Raw genomic sequence first — 22,440 nt, 5'->3', positions numbered from 1 at the left:
AGTATCTTGTCCCCCCCATTGGTCCTCTGGTCAGGTGTCAGCCAGGTTCACTGAGCTTCTTAACCCTTTACAGGTAAAAGAGACATTAACCCTTAACCATCTGTTTATGACACCATCTCTGAAACATTTCTTCTTGAAAAGTCCCTCCAGTGGTGTAGGAACCACTCTGGAGGGAAACCAGTAGCATTTAAGAACTTGGGGCAGGTTCCTTGACATTTTTCCCATTCTTCTCTCACTTTAGTTCTGCTACCCAACCAATTCTGATTTTGTGTACAGTTACAGTGACTCGTAGTGTCAGTTGTGGAATTCTGGGTGGAAAGCTTATGAAAATGAAGCAGTTCTGTGACCATTCCTTTCCCTGAGCACCAATAGATGGGAGTAGAGAGCTCCTTACTCTATAGCGATTCAGGCCACAGGGCTTATGTGAATAAATTGCTTTGGGCCTTGGCTACACTGGCGCTTTACAACGCTGCAACTTTCTCACTCGGGTGTGAAAAAACACACCCCTGAGTGCAGCAAGTTACAGCGCTGCAAAACACCAGTGTAAACAGTGCCCCAGCGCTGGGAGGCCAGCGCTGCAAGCTAATCCCCTCGGGGAGGTGGAGTACTTGCAGCGCTGGGAGAGCTCTCTCCCAGCACTGGCGCTGCGACCACACTCGCTCTTCAAAGCGCTGCCACGGGAGCGCGCCTGCCACAGCACTTCAGAGTTTCGAGTGTAGCCAAGCCCTTGGTCTCTTCTGATGAAAGGTGCTATTCTGTTTTCAAGTTCAGGTTGTCCACAAGTTATGGGGCTCGGTTCATAATTATACTGTGCTGAAATTCCACCAGATGGAGTCCCACCAGTTTACAACTGGCAGAACGCTGGTGGATCAGACCATTATTATTATTAATTAACTTCTGAGTGTGATGTATCATTGGCACTAATGAGAGAGCGATTCTTGGACAACTGGAAGCATCATTTACAGCCTGCCAAAGCATTAGACTGCATCAGACGTGCCTGGGTTAAAAAGAAAAGGTCACAAATAAATAATGTCCATGAGAATGTCAGGTCTTGGGGAACGTATTATTGTTGTTATAGTTATTTTATTTTGTGATGAACATGGTGGGGGAGTGGAATGCTGGTGGGGGAGTGGCTTTATATTTAAAAAGAGCAGGAGTACTTGTGGCACCTTAGAGACTAACAAATTTATTTGAGCATAAGCTTTCGTGGGCTCTAAGGTGCCACAAGTCCTCCTGTTCTTTTTGCGGATATAGACTAACACGACTGCTACTCTGAAATCTATATTTAAGAGAAAACATGGAGTCAAATATAGTAAAAATCTTAAATGAATCAAACTGTATGGTAGAAACTCTATGGATAGAAATTCTGTGCTTGAATAACAAGAGTGTAGCAGGAGGGATATACTACCGACCGCCTGACCAGGACGGTGATGGTGACTGTGAAATGCTCCAGGAGATTAGAGAGGTGTAGAAAGGCCGACTTACCCCCGCAGTGCCTCCTGCTGGTCATCCTCTGGAATTAGATCAATTTCCAGCCTGGAGCACCCTCTGCAGGCCAGTGATCCACCTATCCTCTAGCCCTGAGTCCCTCCCTGGATCCCGGTGCCCCTTTTAACTGGGTCACCCCCTCCCAGGGGAACCCCCATCCCACTATCTCCACTTTGCCTCAGTATATGGCTACTGCCCAGTCTCCATCTAGGCCCCGTTCACTAGGGCAGACTGCAGTATCAGCCTGCTCATCACTGGCAAGGTTGTGTTTGGACCTGCTGCCTTGGCCTACCCCTGGGCTGCTCTCTGCAACCCCCAGTACCTATTAGCCCAATGCTAGGCCGCAGCCTGTGGCTTCCAGTCTAGAACTCCCCAGCTCCTCTGCCTTTCCTAGCCCTGCTTCACTCAGGTACCTTATGTCCAGCTCCCTGCAGCCAGGCCCATCTCCCTCTATAGCTGGAGAGAGACTCCTGTCTGCCCCTGGCTTCTCTGCCTTTATAAGGCCAGTGGAGTCTGTTTGGGGTGTGGCCCCAGCTGCAGCCACTTTCCCCAATCGGCCCAGCCTAAAAGCTGCCTTCTCCAGCCACAGCCCCCTCCCAGGGCTGTTTTTAACCCTTCAGTGCAGGAGCAGGGGACCACCCTGATACAAGAGGGTACAAAAATAGAAACCTCAATAATAAGGGGAGATTTCAACTATCCCCATATTGACTGGGTACATTGCCACCTCAGGCCGGGATGCAGAGATAAATGTTCTTGACACTAAATGACAGCTTCTTGGAGCAGTAAGTCCTGGAACCCACAAGAGGAGAGGCAATTCTTGATTTAGTCCTAAGTGGAGCACAGGATCTGGTCCAAAAGGTGAATACACTGAACTGATTGGTAATAGCAACCATAATATTATTACACTTAATATCCTTGAGGTAGGGGAAAAAGCCAGAGAAGCCCACCACAGTAGCATTTAACTTCAGAAAGGGGAACTACACAACAATGAGGAGGATAGTTCAATGGAAATTAAAAGCTACAGTCCCAAAATTGGAATGCCTGCAAGGTGCATGGAAACTTTTTTAAAACACCATAATTAATAGAGGCTCAAATTAAATATATACCCGAAATTTAAAAACATAGGAGGAGGACCAAAAAAGTGCCCTCGTGGCTAAACAACAAAGTAAAAAGTGGTTAAAGGCAAAAAACCACATTCTTTTAAAAACGGAAGTTAAACTCTACTGAGAAAAACAGAAAGGAGCATAATTTCTGGCAAGTCAAGTATAAAAGTGCAATTAGGCAGGCCAAAAAAAGAATTTGAAGAGCAATCAGCCAAAGACTGAAAAACTAATAGCAAAAAAATAAAATAATTAAGTACATCAGAAGCAGGAAGCCTGCAAAATAATCAGTGGGGCCACTGGATGATCAGGATGCTAAAGGAGCATTTAAGGAAGATAAGGCCATTGCGGAGAAAGTAAATAAATGCTTTGCTTCAGTCTTCACTGGAGTAGATTTTTTTTTTAACACCCATATGAATTTATTCAGTCCAGAGTCCATAGTAGAGTGCAATGATGAGAAATAGGACTTGTTCGGATAATCAGCTCTCTTTATGAAACAGAGACACAACTCTGAGAAACTCCTTAATGTCCTAAACGCCTGCACAATGGAACGGCGCTCACAATGATTACTGGATGAGTTTGACTTTAAATTCACTGCAGTAGATGTGGGGGAGATTCCCACACCTGAGCTATTCCTTTTAGGTGTCAAATCTGAGGAAATGTCTGATTGAGGTGTCAGTAGAGGAGGTTTTGGAACAAACTGATCAATTAAACGTTAATAAGTCACCAGGAGCAGATAGTAAGAGTAACCTGTCATTTAAATCAGTTTCTGTTCCAGAAGACTGGCTGATGCTTAATGTGAAACGAATTTTTAAAAAACACTCCAGAGGCAGTTACAGGCTGGTAAGCCCTAACTTCAGTACCAGGCAGGATTAAGCATTCCGACACCATCCCCAATTAGACAAACATCTGTCAGGGATGGTCTAGGCTTAAACCTGCTGCAGCATGGAGGGCTGGGCTAGATGACCTGTTGAGGTCCCTTCCAGCCCTACATTTCTGTGCTTCTGTCATTCCTTTTCATTCTCCCTGTTCATCTCTTTTAAAGGGGCCTGCCACCCTTCGGAATACAATTCACACCAGTAAAAGGTTGTGTCACTGCTTGTATTATAATCCCGAGTGCCCCAAAATGCTTCTGCTGCTTGTGCTCACTGCTGAGTGTACACGCATGCAGCCAGCATGGACACCGTGCAGTTCCAATTCAACCACTTTGAATCCAACAGCCTGCCAGCGGTTATCACAGACACACTCTTGCCTTTACCAGTCTGGGTTAATGTTAGCAGGTGACCCCAATACACCCCCAGTACTGAACTTTCTAGCAGTTTCCTCCCCGTGTTAGTTTGATGGCCTTGTTTACTGCTTATATGTATTTTGAGGTCAACCCACATTCCTTTGTTTAGGCTAGACCTGTTTAACACCCTGACCTCAGCAAGGCTGTCTGGTCTTGAACATATGCTAGTAACATCCTACAGGGGGGATTAATAACTTTACATATAATGTTGCTGCGTTCCTTTCCCCATGATATTAATGACCACTGAGTGATTTGTTTTCAGATGTTGCATCACACGGTATATTTTGTACAAAGATTATTGCAGTAGTGTGGAGCATGTGAAGACAGGGGTGTTTAGTGTCACTAGGCCTCACCCAGATCTCCACTCACACCGATGCATCTGCCTGGGCCCTGTCTCAGCACTACTGGCCTGATGGATTCCATCACTCCTGCGTGTAGGTGATCAAGCAAGATCGTCCCCTATGCAGTAGTTAGCACTTGAAAAGTGCACACCGAGGTTTCTGCCTGCTTGGAATGGAGCCTCATTCCTGAAAACCTGCCCCAGGAGACTCTCCTTGTTCATATCTATCAAGGGCTAGGGCTGGGCTGTTGAGTGACAACAGGCAGTAAACTCTGTAGTAGCTCCTTGTGGTGCAGGTTGCTGTATGGCTGGTAAGGAAAGACAGCTAAAGCCCCAGAGCCAGCTCCAACATAGTGTCATGTCCATATCTGTGGGGAGGGCTATTTGCCTCCCCTTTGCTGTAGTGATTGAGAAACCGTGGTTTTCTGTCTCTGTTACGGTTTTTCTATAGCAGCCATCTCCTTTGTTGTCCCAGCCTGGCTTTTTTCTTGATCTGAATTTTTGACATCTTCAAAGTTGCTAAAACTTGAGTTTCCAAAACTCTGTCTGGGCCATTTTTCATTGGTCCTTTCCCATTATTCTCTATCTGGGCGCTATATTTTCTTCTGTGGCATCTCATGCAGGCAGGTGAAATCCAGCTGCTCAGCCTGTAGGTCTTCACACTGTGTGATAGCTCCTGTTGCATCACCTGGTTGTCGTTGTTTTGCCGAGGATTATTGATGCTTTTCAGTTATGTACTGACAGCGGGACAGAGCCGTCATTGGCTGGCTGGCCCAGCACAGGTCCCCTTTGTGCTCCGGGACTGTTCCATTTGATGCTAACTCAGTTCTCTCAGTGCTAGCCCTACAAGCCCCAGCATAGACAATGAGCTCTGAAATTCATAGATTAACGGATTCCAAGGCCAGAAGGGACCACTCTGATCATCTAGTCTGACCTCCTGTATAACGCAGCTCACAAAACTTCCCCCAAATGATTCCTGGAGCAGATCTTTTAGAACAACATCCACTTTTGATTTAAGGGCTATCTGTACCTCCGGTATTTATCATGCTTTCTCCCCTCCCCCAAAGTTCTGATCGGCTCAGCTCTCAAATGGTGAATGCCTGGGGGACCGGCAAGACTCCTTACCCACAGTGAAACCTTCCTATAGAGCTTAATAAATGGCTACTGAGCATGTCTAATAACCACCACATCCTTTTTCTGGATGCTTCTGAGCCCTTCTCGCTGAGTTGCCAGGCACATGTGCCAAAGCACAGATTAGTCCCACTAAAGTCTATGTCCCCTCTCCAATGCTTCTCTCCTGTTCCTTGGCTCAAAAAATAATAATAAAATGCTGCAAAAGAAGCCTGTGCAGCAAATATGTCCAAGGCTCTTGCATGTCGCAGGGATGGGCATGGCACAGACATTTAGACAGAGCAACATCGGAGAGTAGGGATGTGTGATCCTTGGAAGAGCGAGAGCTTCAGTGCACACAAACCATCCAACGTAGCATCACTTGCCACCAGCATCTTATGGAAATCTGTGTAGTCTGCAAAGCTCAGCAGACCTCTCCACAAGATGCAACCTCTCCCGCTACCCTCCATTTGTATTTTTAGCACTTCCATTTTTTTCCCCAGGCATCTGATTTACTGTGCGTTCAGTCACTGGCCTCCCATCAGAGACTGCCAAAGGTGTCATCAGCTCCCAACAAGGAGGACAGCTACAGTGCTGATGCCACTAGGAACTGAAGTGAAGCAAGCGATGTGCTTCATCTAGACCAAAAGGGGACTGACTTCCCAGTGTGGCAAAGTGATCCTAAGCTCTCCCTTATGTAGCGGGTGCTGGGAAAGTACCTGCCGGTTTGTAAATAGTCACGGTACTGTAGAATCCTCTGAGCCTTCATATAATTTATTGTGTCCGTTACATCCTCATGCACTTGTCATTCGATTGATCAAAGCGCAAAGCTCTGTGTGCTTTTCCCTAGTGGTGTTTTAGGGGGCAAGGGATAATAAGAGGATAGACACAGCACAATAAAAACAGTGGATTTTCTGCCTGAGCGGCCAGCTCATCTGAATGCAGAGGAAAGCTGCTGTGGGGGCAGGTTTGTGTGTGCAGATGAATGCCAGGGTGGCCCCTATAACTAGCAGCCGAACTAAGACAATAATTCATAGATCCCAAGGCCAGAAGGGACCATTGTGATCATCTAGTCTGATCTACTGTATAACACAGAACAGGGAACTTTCCTACAGTAATTCCTACAGCAGGCAGATCTTTTAGAAAAACATCCAATCTTGATTTAAAAATTGTCAGTGATGGAGAATCTGCCTGACTCTTGGTAAATTGTTGCCATGGTTAATTGCCTTTACTGTTAAAAATGTATGCCTTATTTCCAGGCTGAATTTGTCTAGCTTCGACTTCAAGCCAGTGGATCATGTTACACCTTTCTCTGCTAGCCTAAAGAGCCCATTATTAAACATTTTTTCACCACATAGATACTTATAGACTGTAATCAAGTCATCCCTTAACCTTCCCTTTGTTAAACTAAATAGATTGAACTCCTGGACTATGTCACTGTAAGGTAGGTTTTCTAATCCTTTAATTATTTTTGTGGCTCTTCTCTGAATCTCTCCAATTTATCAATATCCTTCTTGAATTGTGGACCCCAGAACTGGACGCAGGATTCCAGCAGCGGTCACATCAGTGCCAAATACAGAGGTACAATAACCTCTCTACTCCTACTCGAGATTCCCCAGTATATGCATCTCAGGATCATGTTAACTCCTTTGGCCATAGTATCAAAAGGCTTGGACTTACAAGGTTCCTCACCAAAGGCTCTTAAGCAAAGTAAGCGGTCATGAGATAAGAGGGAAGGTTCTCTCATGGATCAGTAACTGCTTAAAAATAGGAAACAAAGGATAGGAATAAATGGTCAGTTTTTAGACTGGAGAGAGGTCAATAATGATGTCCCCAGGGGTCTGTTCTGGGACAAGTACTGTTAAACATATTCATAAATGATCTGGGAAAAGGAGTAAACAGTGAGGTGGCAAAATTTGCAGACAATACAGAATTACTCAAGATACTTCAGTCCAAAGCTGACTGCAAAGAGTTGTAAAGGGATCTCACGAAACTGGGTGACTGGGCAGCAAAATAGCAGATGGAATGCAATGTTGATCAGTGCAAAGGAATTTGCACTGGAAAATATAATCCCAACTATAATACAAAATGATGGGGTCTAAATAAACTGTTACCACTCAAGAAAGAGATCTTGGAGTCATTGTGGACAGTTCTCTGAAAACATCTGCTCAATCTACAGTGGCAGTCAAAAAAGATAACAGAATATTAGGAACCAATAGGAAAGGGATAAATAAGACCAAAAATATCAAAATAGCTCTTTATAAATCCATGGTACTCCCACATCTTGAATACTGTGTTGCCCCATCTGAGAAAAGGTATTTTAGAATTAGAAAAAGTACAGAGAAGGGCAACAAAAGAGTTAAGGAGTATGGAACAATTTCCATATGAGGAGAGATTAAAAAGACTGGGACTGTTCAGCTTGGAAAGTAGACAACAGAGGGATATGATAGAGGTCTATAAAATCACGAATGACAGAGAGAATATTAGTAACAAAGTGTTAATTACCCCTTCACATAACCCAAGAACCAGGGGACACCCCATGAAATTAGTAGGCAGCAGGTTTAAAACAAACAGAGGGAAGTATTTCTTCACACCATACACAATCAACCTTTAGAACTCATTGCCAGGGGATGTTGTGAAGGCCAAAAGTACAATTGGGCTAAAAAAGGAATTAGATAAATTCATGGAGGATAGATCCATCTATGGCCATTTTCCAAGATGGTCAGGGAGACAACCTCATGCTCTGGGTATCCCTGAATGTGTGACTGCCTGAATCTGGCACTGTATGACAGGGGATGGATCACTCAGCAATTGCCCTGCTCTGTTCATTCCCTCTGAAGTATCTGGCACTGCCCACTGTCAGAAGACAGGATACTGGGTTAGAAGGGCCATTGATCTGACCCATTTTGGCCATTCTTAGGTTCTTATGTCACACTGGGAGCTCATGTATGGCTGATTATCTACCATGACGCCCCCAAATCTTTTTTCAGACTTACCGCTTCCCACTCTGTATGTATGGCCTAGATTCTTTCTTCCTAGACATATACACTTACATTTAGCCGTATTAAAACACACGTTGTTTGCTTGTGCCCAGTGTTCCGAGCAATCCACATCGTTCTGAATCGGTGACCTGCCCTCCTTGTTATTTACCCCTCTGCACATTTGATTAGTGATGATTTTATGTTTTCTACCAGGGCATTGATAAAAATGTTAAATAGCATAGGGCCACAACCAATCCCTGTGAGACCCCGCTGGAAACAGACATTGTGCCACACAAGAAGTTGAGCGGTGAAATATTTGCCCCTTTGAAATCAATGACAAAATTTTCATTGACTTCAGTGGTGCCAGGATTTCACCTGGTGTGTTTAGGCCAAGAACCATTCATGCAAACCTACAATGCAGGCGTGGTTGCTCTGATATTTAACACAGATGTGGGGCCCATGGATAGTGCTGTTGTTCCATTGATTGTTCCATCTTTGGTTTCAACAGAGGGAGCTAGAATGATGATGCAGCACTGATCGCTGGAGCATTGCATCCTGGGACCTGGAGCCTTCCCAGGTTGTTATAAAGATGAGAGTGGTTGCAGGAGGCTGCTTCAAAGTAGGTGTGGCCCTCAGACTGCTAGCAAATTGCCAGTGCTCCTCTCAGTTTCTTAAACTGTATGCCTACCTGGTCTAGGCGAGGTGAGCATACACTATGTTGTTAGGAATCCTGTGTGTCTTGAGGCTTTTAGGTCTGCGTAACAAGCTTCTTAGCCTCTAGCTTTAAATTCCTCAATGTCTGTCAACACGGAAGAGTGTCGCTGCAATGGAAAATATTTTTATGAATCCATTTAAGCCGTTATATCCCTGTTTCCCAACAACCCACTAGAAAATCACTGGGTTGTGGTTGATTCAAGTTGTAGCTTGCTGCTGTCTTCCAGTAAATTCAACCTTTCTAAAGCCTTCATTCTCATTCAGTCCTTTAATTCCTGCTGGCAAATCCACCCCTTTCTCCTTGCTCATGGTTAACTTCTCCGATATACACACTCTGCATAGTTTAGTTGAGAGGCTATGCTGTAAATTGGGTTGAGTCACGTCGTTCAACTTGTGATGGAAGAGAAGAGCTGAATCTAGATGTCCCACGTGAAAATAAAGTTAGTGTTCGGAGTCTACAAGAGTTCTGTATACCCTCTGGGGCAGATCCCTGCATCTAGCGGGGCTGTTCACCCCCAACCAAAATCCAGCATGTGTAACCCCCACATCTCCTGGGTGTGGGGTTCTGTCCCATCTAGTGGCACGGAGACCACTTAGAGAGTTAAATGAGTCTGCTCTATAGCCTTACCTAAGAGCCAGTTGGCTTTTAGTTCATGCAGTAGAGGCTCATGCACTAAGCTGCAAAGGTCCCAGGTTCAATCCCGCCCGCTGATGACCAGGGTCTGTCAGCGTTACACATCCACTGTCTTTGGCAAGGATCTCTCTGAGAACAACCAGCATGTGTTTCCTAGGCTTTGAATTACCTGTCTGCAACATACATTCTCTGTGCCTGTTCTAACCTAATTGCCTAATAGGAAGCTTGAAACATGTGTGCACGTGCACATACACATCAATGAAGAGGGAGGAGTTCCAGATTCCTGGTCCCTCAAAGATCCCAGTTTCTGTCTTCAGAATGTATTAGAATCATTTCACATGAAGTCTGATGCTAGGTGGTTCTATAAATTCCAGTTTTAAATATAGGATAGCTGGGGAATATTTCCGTATCTTTGGCACTGCGCTGAAAGAAGAGACTGGAGGATTATTTAGGCTCTGACTTGCCTCTCTGAAAAGTTTTGCTGCTTTGTAAAGAAACAAAAGAGGAATCTTCAGTTAATAATGGAATCACGTAGCCATGTAGATTAAGTGAGTTTTGTTCAGCTAGAAAGAAAGATTCATTTCTTTCTGGTCTCAGAATAGGAATGTATCAACTGTACCTTATCTCTTGCCTACAGCTTTGTATGTCTTGGCCTCTCTTTTGGCGTTAATCACATCTTTTGAATCAATTCTTTTCAAATAATTTGAAGCTATTTCAAATGAACTTCATTTATGGATTGTGCCAGGTATATGTCTGAATTTGGAAATGTTGTTTTTAACAAGAAAGGCACAAACAGCCACAGGTCATTTTGCGGGTCATTTAAGGTGAAAATTTATAGGAAGGTCCTTGGCTTTCATCGTAGGCTTGCTCTGTCAAGAGATGTTCATGATGTTGACAACCAGCAATGTTAAAATATTGTCCATAACCATACTATTGAGAAACAGTATAATATAGTTGCTGGAGCACCAGGTTTCGGATATTGGGCGCCAGTCTCATTCCTGCTACTTATGTCTTGGATAGCCTTGAGGAAATGGCAACATTTTCAAGTATCCACATCTGTTGAGAAGCTACGGTTTTGGGTGCCGGACCTCAGACACTTCCAATCTGATTTTCAGAAAGTATGGAGCACCCACAACTCCTGTCGAAGCTAATGGAAGCTGCAGGGGCTGACTACTTCTGATAATCAGGGCCAAGGTGTCTCAAACTGGGCAACCAAAACAAGAGGGTCCTTCTGACAAAGCTGTCTTCAGCCTTTTGGTCTCAGTTTCCTTCTCTATAAAATGGGAATAATAATAATATTCATTTACCTACTTTATAGGAGGGTTACAGGCCTTAATTCGTTAATGTCTGTAAAGTGCTTTATGTATGCAAAACACTAGCCAGCTGCTAAGTAGTAGTTGTAATAATGTTGAGCCTGATTCCATTCACTTCCCTGTGTTTTGAAAGATTCCCATGGGTTTTTGATCAGCCCTTAGTTAGTCCTTAGCACGAACGATCACTGCAGGGGGCTGGCAAGGCAGCCACTCAGAATCGAGATGGGCCTGAATCCATGCGTCTGAACTGAGGAAATTCATGTTCACCAGCTCAGCATTTGTTTCATAGGCTATTCTGGTTAGACTCAAAGGGCAAAGCAAAATTATGTGAGATACATATCCCCATTGGTGCTCCTGACAGCTTCTTAGCTGCCCCCTAACTGCTAAAGAAGGGTTAGAGTCTTAGACAACAGGAAGGGGAGGTCATGTGCTCTAAGCCAGTGGTTCTCAAACTAGGGCTGCTGCTTGTTCAGAGAGAGCCCCTGGTGGGCTGGGCCAGTTTGTTTACCTGCCGCGTCCGCAGGTTCAGCCGATTACGGCTCCCACTGGCCGCGGTTCGCCGCTCGAGGCCAATAGGGGCTGCGGGAAGCAGCGCGGGCCGAGGGAGGTGCTGGCCGCCCTTCCTGCAGGACTTCTCACTTCTCTTCTTCCTGGATGTGCTGCTGATCCTCTGTGTGACCTAGAGCAAGTCACTTCTCTACTCTACACCTGTTTCCCCCATCTGTAAAATAGGGATAATGGCACTTTTGTCATGTCACTTTGAGATCCATGGATGGAAAACGCTAAATAGGAGCTAAGGGTGTTTGTTTGCCAATGTTCCTATTGTACCATGAAGAGCAATAAGTCTCTTCTGTGCTTGATAGCAACTTTTCAGGAATTTCTCCATTCTTTTTCATTTCATTTTTTGTCCTTATAGCAGCCCCTGGGGACAGCACTTCCCAGCTCTAGCACATCCTGGAGAAATCTCTCGTTTGCCTCCACCTTGTTGCTCAGGAGAATTTGCGTGTGTGCAGCTGATGCATGAGGCTCCACAATCAAGCCACATCCCCTTCTTTTGGTTCTCTGGCCACTTTGCAGAACGCTCTGTGCTAGTTTCCTTGACCTCCCAACTGAATGGGAGATGATCTGGGTGAAATGAAGTTGCATTCCTCAAAGCTGCGGGTCAGTTTGGGCAAGCTGCCTCTGCTCAGCCAACACATAGATTATCAGGAAAAGTGTCTATTCTCTGTGTCAAAGGAGAGGAGATCAGTTCTGTGCAATGGTTATAGTTTAGAAGGGCCTAAAATGCCGTGGTTGGAGCAGTCGCCTAGGAACGGGGACACCTGGTTCATCCCTGGCTCTTGCTGTGTTACTTTGAGCAAGACAAGGATGGCCAGACTCCACTACCCTTACTCTTGGAGTGGTAGTATTGACAAAGTACTTGCAGAGTAATGTACTTACTCCACGTGAGTAAAGGTAATAGCAGAATAAAGCCCTTGTTCTTTCTGCTAAAATGTTGTTCTCCCAAAGTATTGTAAATCTAGAGTATCTTTGTTGATTTCAAGGAGGCCGCTCAGGGTGTTAGATCCATCCAGAATCTGGTCTGCTGGGTCTCAGTTTATCCCTGTATTACTGGTGTGTAATTGTAACCCCTTCTCAGGGCTGTTGTGAGGCTTAATTAGCTTACATGTGCAAAGCGCTTTGAACTCCTTGGATGAAGGGAGCTTCAGAAGAGCCAAAAGTTAGGATCCATCTTGATCGTTCTATTTGTACCTATTTTTATCAAGACACCAAAAACTTTTGGGGACATTAGAGTGGACTGGGTTATTGTTGATATTAATCCTTGACAAAGGTCTAAATCCTGGTAGGAGACCATCCACTGGGGTCCCTTCTTGATACTTTTGCTTGTGCCCAGAATAATTCAGAAGTTCATAGAGTAAAACTGAGCTTCTGAGTACGTTCATGAACAAGGAATGATAAAGCAGTATGGACAGAGAGGGAAACTTAAGGCTGGATCATCTCTGCTGTAAACCAGCATAGCTCCACTGGACTATGTCGATGTATAGCAATGGAGAATCTGGCCCACGGTTTCTAAGAGTATGATCCAAAACTCACCGATGTCCGTGGGCTTTGGATTGTCTCCTATTTTGGGCCCCGGCTCCCAGCAGGTGTTCACGTTGTTCCTTGGTTACAGCTGTTAACTAGATTGGTAGCCGAAGAACTCAATATGAGAACGTGCCCGTTCAAATGGTGGGTTCCTCTGCCCCCGAATGTGAAAGAGTCCAAAGAGACTCCCCCTGCCACAGACAGAAATGCCGATTAAAAACATGACATTTGAACTATTCTGACAATGCTGCCGCTCTTGTTTTATTGTCTTTGAATACCGTCTTCCGATTCCGTTGTCATGGTCTAGATGAGGATCACCCAGAAGATGTTACCAAGAAAACAAGCAAATCTGCATTTGTGTACTGTGACTGTGGCAATAGGCAGCCAAAAAGAAATGTAGGCTGACATTTTTAGTCTTTTCAGATTTGCTCCTCTTTTTCTTCCCCTCTTTAGCTGACCCCTGGCCACATCACTGCATGTCTCACTAGTTTCTCAGACCATGACGATCCTGTGGGTGTATTTAATTGCAAGCACATGTACGCGTGGGTTTTTCTTGCTGCAAGCAGCAGCCTGCACAGTAATCTTCTGACAGCTGATGGGACCCAAAGGGAAGGAATACCCTCATTACACAGAGCCATCATGGGATTATTTCACATTGACTAGTGGAGCGAGAGCTGAATTCTGAGCTACAGGAATTCATGTCTTGGAAAGATCCGTGCCGTTTTCCTGCCCAAGGTTTTGCAGTGGCTGCAGGAGAAGCAGTTAGCAATGAATCCATCCCAGGTTTTACATCAGACCACACACAGGTGCTGGGACAGGACACCTAAGGAGATTAAGGCTATGTCTACACTGGAGTTGGAAGGTACAGTTTCCAGCTTGGGCAGTGTAAACGGGTTGGGACTCGCCACCCGCGGTGCCTCCTGCTGGTGATTTCAGGAATTAGCTCGATTCCAGTGGCGTGGCCCCTCCTGGTGGCGTCCTGTCCGTTGTTCTGCCCTCTGCTCTCCGCTGCTGTCGCTGGACCCGCGTTGCTCCCTGCTCGGCGGCATCCTCTTCGAGGCCACTGCCCTCCGGCAGTGTCCCTTAGTCCATCTGGACCCCCTTCTGGGGATTGGTGATCAGCAGTCCTCCACTCCAGCCACCATGTGCAACCACACACCCCAAAGTCTAATCTCTCTTGTCAGGGATCGGGCGTAGTCTATAATGGCTGCTCCCTACGGCCAGTGGCTGGGTGTACTCCAAGGAGGAAGGGGGGGACCCAGGCCCGCCCTCTACTCTGGGTCCCGGCCCAGGGACCCTCTGGCGTTAGCCTTGCTGTCCTCTTTCTTTCCCCTCCTCTGTCTGTTCCCCTGGGCCGCTTCCGCTACAGCCCCTTGCACCCGCTAGGCCCTTCCCTTCAGGGCCTGCAGCCTGGCAACTATGGGCTAGAGCCTTCTAGCCTCCCTGAGCCTGCCCAGCACTGCGCTGTCCGCGGTGCTAGTCTCCCCCTTGGAGACCGACCTTCCCCTGTCGAAGGTCTGGGACAGACTGCCCGCTCCTACTCTGGGCAGCCTTTATATATAGGTGAGCCTGGCCCTGATTGGTTCCCTCCAATCTGGGCCCTGACTGGCTCCCCATAAGCCCTTTTCTGATTGGCTCCTGGGCTGCGCAGGCTCCCTGGCCTGCCATAGCCCATTCTCCCAGGGGGTGGGGCAGTCCGCCCCACTACAGGCAGACACATCCACACTAGCTCTGATCGAGCTAATACGCTAAAAAGAGTAGGGAGCTGCTGCAGTGCAAGTGGCCAGATGGGCTAGCTGACCGGATACCTACCAAAGGTTGCAGATGGGATTGTACTCGGGGTGGCTTGCCCCTCCCACCCCTCATGCTGCTGAAGCTACACTCCTATTTTTAGGGTGATAGCTCAGTCAAATTACACCTTCCAGCTCCAGGGTCAACACACCTGGAGTGAGTTTCCGGTAGATAACCATTCACACTGGATTTATCCAAGAAACTGGATTATTCTTTAACAAGAAATCTAAGCCTTGGTCTGCACTACAAATTTATGCTGGTATAACTGCATCCTGCGGGGCAATCCACACCCATGAGCGACGCCATTATAGTGACTGAACTCCCAGTGAAGACCGTGCTATTCCTGTCGGGTGGGCTTGTGCTGTTGTCATAGCTACCGTCTCTCGGCAAGGTGGAGTGCCTATGCCAATGGGAGACAGTCTCCCATTGACATAGGGAGCATCTTCTGTAAACCCTTTGTGTAAACTAACTGGAGCTGGCTGACAATTTTGTGATGGAGAATGCCGATTACCCAGCTACCCAGTTAGTCAGCTCCTCTCCTGGTGAGATACCTGGCTCCTTGGGCTCTCTTTTTTGTGAAAGGTGCCAGTATCACTTCTGGAAGCAATCAGTGTCCCACCCCACCATCTCGCTGATCTGTTTCAAACTTCTGCTGGAGGGGCTGTAGCTAGGGGAGAAGATTATTCAGCCTCCAACTCCACTGAAAGCTTGGTCTGCCTGCCAAGGCTGTCAGTTGTAGTGGCATTTGAGCTGGGAGCGCCAGTCAATTGGGAAATGGTTGGAGATAACCCAGTTCATTTTGCCACCAAGCATCCCTGGCTTGGCAGCAGCTTTCACTCATGGCTGACTTAACCTGGAGTTCAGCTGATGTTAGAGATGAAAGGCTGAACATCCATCTACTCATCCCCTGAGCCATCTGGTCCTTGCTCTAGTCTTTTGTTTTACTAACAGCCAAACCTGACATACAAAGTCAATAGTATTACAGATAGGGGAGACTGAGTGAAAGACAGGGAAGGGCCTGAAGACAATGGGATCTTTATGTTGACCTCAGGGAATGTTGGATTGGGTCCTAAAGTCCAGATTTTTGAAGGTATTGAGGTATTTACAGTGCCTAAGTCTCATTTTTAAAAGGGAGTTAAACACTCAAGGGCTTAAATTAGTGGGATTTTATCTCTTAAGTGCCTAAATCCCATTTGGAAATGAGACTCAGGGTCCTAAATCAGTTGGGTGTTGCCACACTGAGGTCAACAATGTCTAAATATCTTTCAAAATCTGGGCCTAAATGACTCATTTAAGATCACACAGGAACTCAGTGGCAGAGCTGGAAAAAGCACCTGATTCTCACACCTCTGCATTAGCCACTAGTCATGCTTCCTCTGCGTAGTGTTTTGAAGCTACAGCTGGCCACTCGGAAAAGGATTAAGGAAGAGAGCATGTTTTAAACTTCCCTTTTTACATATTTACCTAATTCTGTCAATAGTCTGCTCTTCAGAACCCTACGTACATATTGACCTAATTTTTTCAAGTGGAAATGAAGTATTCATTCAAAGGGAAATATGGCACGCTAGGTAAATATGCAAGCCACAGATTTAGGTATGTAGATCAGCTTTCAATAAAGGAAAAAGATGACAATTAAATACTGTGATCTCTAGCTTGCAGGAAGCATAGGTTACTGTTGTTAAAAAATCATTTCTGTAGCATCGTAAACGTGCACAGTATTTTAATATCTCGCCTCAAGGGCCATTCCCTGCCCCCAAAGAAATTTTAATGAGATTATGGGTATGTCCGCACCCTAACTGCTATCGTGTTGTAGCTCGGGGGCTGCAGCTGTGCCACTGTAGCCCAGTAGCGCAAAGGCTTCCTATGACAATGGAAGGGGTTTTTCCAACAATATAGTTAATCCAGCTCTCCGAGAAGTTGTTGCTAGGTTGACAGAAGACCTCTTGCACTGACTTAGATGCGTCTACACCAGGGGTTAGTTTGACCAAACTATGGCACTCGGGTGGTAACATTTCTTACATCCCCCAGTGGCACAGGCGCCGACTCGGTGAGTGCTCCGGAGCTGGCATGGGGAAGGCAGCCAAGCTCCCCGTCCCACCTCTGCCTCCTCCCCTGAGCATGCTGCGTCCCCACCCCTCCACCTACCTCCCAGTGCTTCCCGTCTGGCTGCCACCAAACAGCTGCTTGGCCGCTCCAGGAAGGGGGGAAGAGGAGTGGGAATGTGGCACACTCAGGGGAGGAGGCAAGGCGGGAATTTGGGGAAAGAGTTGGGATAGGGGCAGGGAGGGGGCGGAGTTGGGGCGGGGACTTTCGGGAAGAGGTTGGAACGGGGGTGGGGCAGGGCAGGGGCGGGGCCTCATGGAAGGGGTGGAGTCAGGGTGGGACCCGGGACAGAGGAGGGTCGAGCACTCACCGGTGGGAGCAGAAATCAGCACCTATGCTCAGTGGTGCAGCTAGAGCCATCTAATTTTTAAGTGTAGACAAAGGGCAAATCTATACTACAAAATGAAGTCAAACTAAGTTTCATGATGTACAGTCATTGTAGTAGTTGAAACAGGTTTACATATCCACACTATGCTCCTAGTGTCAACCGTGTGTATCCTCATCAGCAGTGCTTGCACCGATTTAACTAATGGCTCATCAGCCTTGTTGACACCCAACTGAGGCATAAGAACATAAGAATGGCCATACTGGGTCAGATCAAAGGTCCATCCATCCCAATATCCTGTCTACCAATGCCAGGTACCCCAGAGGGAGTGAACCTAACAAGTAGTGATCAAGTAATCTCTCTCCTGCCATCCATCTCCACCCTCTGACAAACAGAGGCTTGGGACACCATTCCTTACCCATCCTGGCTAATAGCCATTAATGGACTTAATCTCCATGAATTTATTGAGTTCTCCTAAACCCTGGTATAGTCCTAGCCTTCACAATCTCCTCAGGCAAGGAGTTCCACAGGTTGACTGTGCGCTGTGTGAAGAACAACTTCCTTTTATTTGTTTTAAACCTGCTGCCCATTAATTTCATTTGGTGGCCCCTACTTCTTATATTATGGGAATAAGTAAATAACTTTTCCTTATTCACTTTCTCCACACCACTCATGATTTTATATACCTCTATCATATCGCCCCTTAGTCTCTTCTTTTCCAAGCTGAAAAGTCCTAGCCTCTTTAATCTCTTCTCAGATGGAACCCATTCCAAACCCCTAATCATTTTAGTTGCCCTTCTCTGAACCTTTTCTAGTGCCAGTATATCTTTTTTGAGATGAGGAGACCACATCTGTATGCAGTATTCAAGATATGGATGTACCATGGATTTATAATAAGGGCAATAAGATATTCTCCATCTTATTCTCTATCTTTTTTTTTAATGATTCCCAACATCCTGTTTTGCTTTTTTGACTGCCAGTGTGGGGCATTGTGGGACAGTTCCTGAAAGGCAGCAACCGTTGATGTAAGCAATGCAATGTCTACACTGACACTGCATCAACATAGCTACATCAACATAAGCGCAACACCTCTCACGGAGGTGGAGTTATTAAGCCAGTGTAGTGGGCGAGTTATATAGGTGGGAGCTACTTTTTAGTGTAGACACTTACAGACTTACAGAGATAGGTTGCTATAAGCTGTGGGCAGGGATAGCTCAGTGGTTTGAGCATTGGCCTGCTAAACCCAGAGTTGCAAGTTCAATCCTTGAGGGGGTCACTTAGGGATCTAGGGCAAAAATCAGTACTTGGTCCTGTTAGGGAAGGCAGGGGGCTGGACTCCATGACCTTTCAAGGTCCCTTCCAGTTCTAGGAGATTGGTATGTCTCCAATAATTATTATTATTATTATGTCAACCTAACTCTATAGTGTAGACCAGGCCCAAGCCCTACACAAGAGAGGACATTAGAGAAGAGTTTAGGTGAGAGAGGATGAGAGGATTAATGATGATGAGAAAAAAGGAGTTAACCTGAGAAGTGATGTGATAATTTACCCCAAAGAACAGCACTTACAATACCATACACAGAAAGCAATTGTTAGCTCAAAGAATTCACTAGCTCTCCCAGTTTATAAACTGTGCTGGAAAACAGTGATGTGGGAAACTAATTGGCAAACTTTGCCAGTGGAGCCAGTAAACAGCATAAGATGACAGAAAAAATCTGCAGGTCAAATTTTTCTGCAAATAAAAATATTTACTTTCTAAAAATACTTTGTTTCATTAAGATTGTGAGATCAGCTTCTAAACGACTCTTCCCACCTTAAGGTCTCACCTTTCTCCTTTTGCCTACAAAACACTTGGCAATAGTTAGGCAGCGGGCGGGTGATGACTGCTGCTCATCACACTGCTAGGCTTATCCTCTCCTTGTCACATTGGCTGTTCCCAGCTTGTGAGTTGTATTCAGTTGTTTTCTCTTGATGTTTCTCTGTCTGTTGTTATGTGTTTGTACAGCACCTTGCACAATGAGATCCTGATCCCCCAGTGAGGCTTGGAGGTGCTACAGCAATAGAAATAATAAACAAAGTTAGGAATTTCACCTAAATCAATAAGGTGCTGGTAATGTTAACACAACTGTGTGTGTGTGTGTGTGTATTCGTCCAACTCCTTATTCCTTTGTTAAATGTAAACCTTCATGCAATATACTTAGCTATTACTGTATCTTATAAAATATACAGGACAAAGGGTCTCTGATTCTTTACCTGGTCCATTTTCCCTACTATAATATAAATCCTAGTATGTAGTCTGGCCAAGTAAAAACTGCTGGAACAATCTTAATATTAGGAATTTCCTGTGTGTGTGTGTGTGTGTGTATATACTGTATATTTTTTTTTAGTTGCTTGAGCTCACAACTGTAATTCTGGGGAGCTGGGGCAGCGAATTGTCATTCACTAAGCACGCTATGTAAATATGGGGGAAACGTCATGGGAGGGACAGGCTCAGTGTGAATTTCTAGCCTCCTATCTGAAACTCCTCGGTACCATTGTATGTGTCAAGCCAGTCTACACTGCAATAAAAGACTCACTGCTGGTAAAGGTCCGCTGACTCAGCCCCACTAGCCCAAGCCCCAGTAGCCTAAAAACTGCTGTGTAGACATTCAGGCTCAGGGCTGTGGGACCCTCCCCCATTGCTGGGTCCCAGAGCTTGGGCTCCAGCCCAAGCCTGAACTTCTACACAGCAATTTTACAGCCCCACAGCCTGAGACCCGCGAGCCCTAGTCAGTTGACCTTGACCAGCAATGGGTGTTTAGTTGCTATACAGACATACCCAGAGTGAACAAGAAAACATAAATGCTGGTAGTGGAGCATAATCAGATAGCTAGGGCTGTTTAAGACAGACAGGAGCAAAGCTGCCTGAGTTAAGTCATATTTCTTTGGCCGCCATTAGGTTACTCAGCTATTTCTTCTAAAGAGTCATAAAAAGACACTTGGTTCAATCTGTTTTATCTTTTTTACTTGGCCCAGGGGAGTGTCTTTAGCTATAAATGTGCCATGGAGAATGGATGGTCCAATAATTTACTGACAGTCAATCTCTCTCTCTCTCTGCCCTTTCTGTAGGTGTCAAGCACACCTCCTGAGTGCACCATCATGCTGGCGATCGAACATGAGCGTGAGAAATGCCTGGCGGACTCCAGCCTGGACAATCAGACAGCAGGTAAGGGATGGATCTTTGCAGACTCCACATGCAGAGAGCTGGGCAGTGCCCTGCTCACTGAGTCCTTCCTACTACATATCCTGCTCCTTTCTGGGAGCTGGAAAACCCAAAACTCTTCAGTTCAACTCAACTCCACAACTTCCACGTTTATGCTGGGCTGAGTCTTGGCCATTTGCTGCATCCGTTAGCTTGCTCCCCCTGCCCCACCTCAGGGGGTAGGGGAGAGGCAGGGGTATGAGTCCTCCCCTTTTTCGGTATCCTCTCTGGCGGGTGCTGGAGGGAACAGCCCCTGTGCTCCTCAGGGTGCACAGAATGCCAGAACTGCTATTCCAAGTGACCCCTGTGCAGCCGTCAGAGGTGACGCACTGGGGGGCATGCAGGGTCACATGGCCCCCTAGATTTCTTGGGCTGCTTCCCACTGGGACCCCCAGCAGCGAGGAGGCAGCAGCTCCCCCTGGCAGCAGCACTCATCATCTGTCTGTGAAGCACAAGGAGGGAGGAAGCGACAGGGCGGCGGGCAGAGTTTTCCCCCCCCCTCATCTCACGACATGGGGCTGCTTCTCCTTCCCTGCTGCTAGAGTCCCGGTGCTTCCCATGGCCTGATTTGCAGACCGCCCACTGACAGGAGTCGAGGGCTGGAGACAGAGGCTATGAGTGGAGCAGTCACATGCCCACCCAGAGCCTTTCAATTGTGCCCGCCCACCATCTGCAGTTACGTGTCACCTCTGGCAGCCGTGCAATTTCTTGTATGCCCTACACACATGACCTGAGCGTAGATCAGCCTGGCCCATAGGCACCAACTTTCCATGGCGTCAGTGGTTGCTTGGAGCCCCCCTGCCCCAACCCCACCCCTTCCCTGTCCCTGCCCCCATTCCAACCCCTTCCCCGAAGTCCCCACCCCAGCTCCACCCTCTTCCTGCCCCTATTGGACCCCTTCCCCAAATCCCTGCCTCGGTCCCGCCTCTTCCCTGAGTGCGCCACGTTCCCCCCCTCTGCTTGCTGCGTGAATCAGCTGTTTCGTGGTGGCAGGCACTGGGAGCTAGGGGGGAAAAGTGGGCATGCGGTATGCTCAGGGAACAGGCGGAGGTGGAGGTGAGCTGGGGTGGGCAGGGAGCTGCCGGTGGGTGCAGAGCCCTGGAGCAGCCACGGAGTCCGGCGCCTATGGCCTGGCCTAGAAATTATGCACACAGTGAAATCCGTTGTGGTGTGGAGTTTGAGTATATTGGCCTCACCCAGTACTCTAGCAGTGTCCTTACAGCACCAGGAGTCGGTCGAGTGTGTTTAACTTGCCCTCCTGGAGTGCCTCTCTCAAGTCACAGAACCTGTTCTCTTGATGAAAGGAGGCATAAGGAGCAGTGATGTACATGCCCACAATGGCAGTGAACAATCTGATCATTGTAGAGGGATGAGGAGTGGAAAGGAGTGTCTGGGGCATAGAATTAGCTTCCCACCTCCGGTTGTGTGTCTGTCAGAGCCTGTGAACTCATCAGAGTGTCAGTAACGCGCCAGGCTCGCTGTGCTTTGCTGCTGAGGCTGCCAACCAAAACTCCGCTGTGCCTACTGAAAACCCCTTTCTGTCTCGCTCTCTGGGCATTGCCCTTAGTTAGGTTAAAGACAGAATGTGGCATTCTGCACATTGATTTCCTACTTATATAATCATGTACAAATGCCAAGGTCATCCCTGGCGTAGCTCCATTGAATTCGGGGAAGGATTTGGAGCCTGCTGACACCCGCTCAGGTTTTTGTAACCCACGTACCTCCTGGGTGTGGTGTTCTGTTCCCTCTAATGGCACCGAGACCACTGAGAGATTAATGAGTCTGCTACAGCCTGAGCTAAGGGCCATGTGGCTTTTAACTCATGCAATAGCAGCTCATGCATTAAGCTTCAGAGGTCCCAGGTTCAATCCCACCTGCCAACTGGGGTCTGTCAGTGTTACATTTTCATTAATATTACAGTGCCACA

General features: G+C 46.7%; 1 protein-coding gene across 1 annotated transcript in view; it reads left to right on the top strand.

Annotated features, from left to right (window-relative positions):
* VIPR1 (vasoactive intestinal peptide receptor 1) overlaps positions 1–22,440 on the top strand; it is a 178,998-nt gene that overhangs the window by 38,113 nt on the left and 118,445 nt on the right. The window contains exon 2 of the mRNA XM_050942699.1: positions 20,381–20,477. Coding sequence (XP_050798656.1) covers positions 20,381–20,477 — 97 coding nt within the window. The remainder of the gene's footprint in view (positions 1–20,380; positions 20,478–22,440) is intronic.

The sequence above is a fragment of the Gopherus flavomarginatus genome, chromosome 2 (genome assembly GCF_025201925.1).
Source record: "Gopherus flavomarginatus isolate rGopFla2 chromosome 2, rGopFla2.mat.asm, whole genome shotgun sequence".
NCBI lineage: Eukaryota > Metazoa > Chordata > Testudines > Testudinidae > Gopherus > Gopherus flavomarginatus.
The sequence above is the reverse complement of the archived record's forward strand: the minus strand, read 5'-3'. Positions and strand labels throughout refer to the sequence as shown.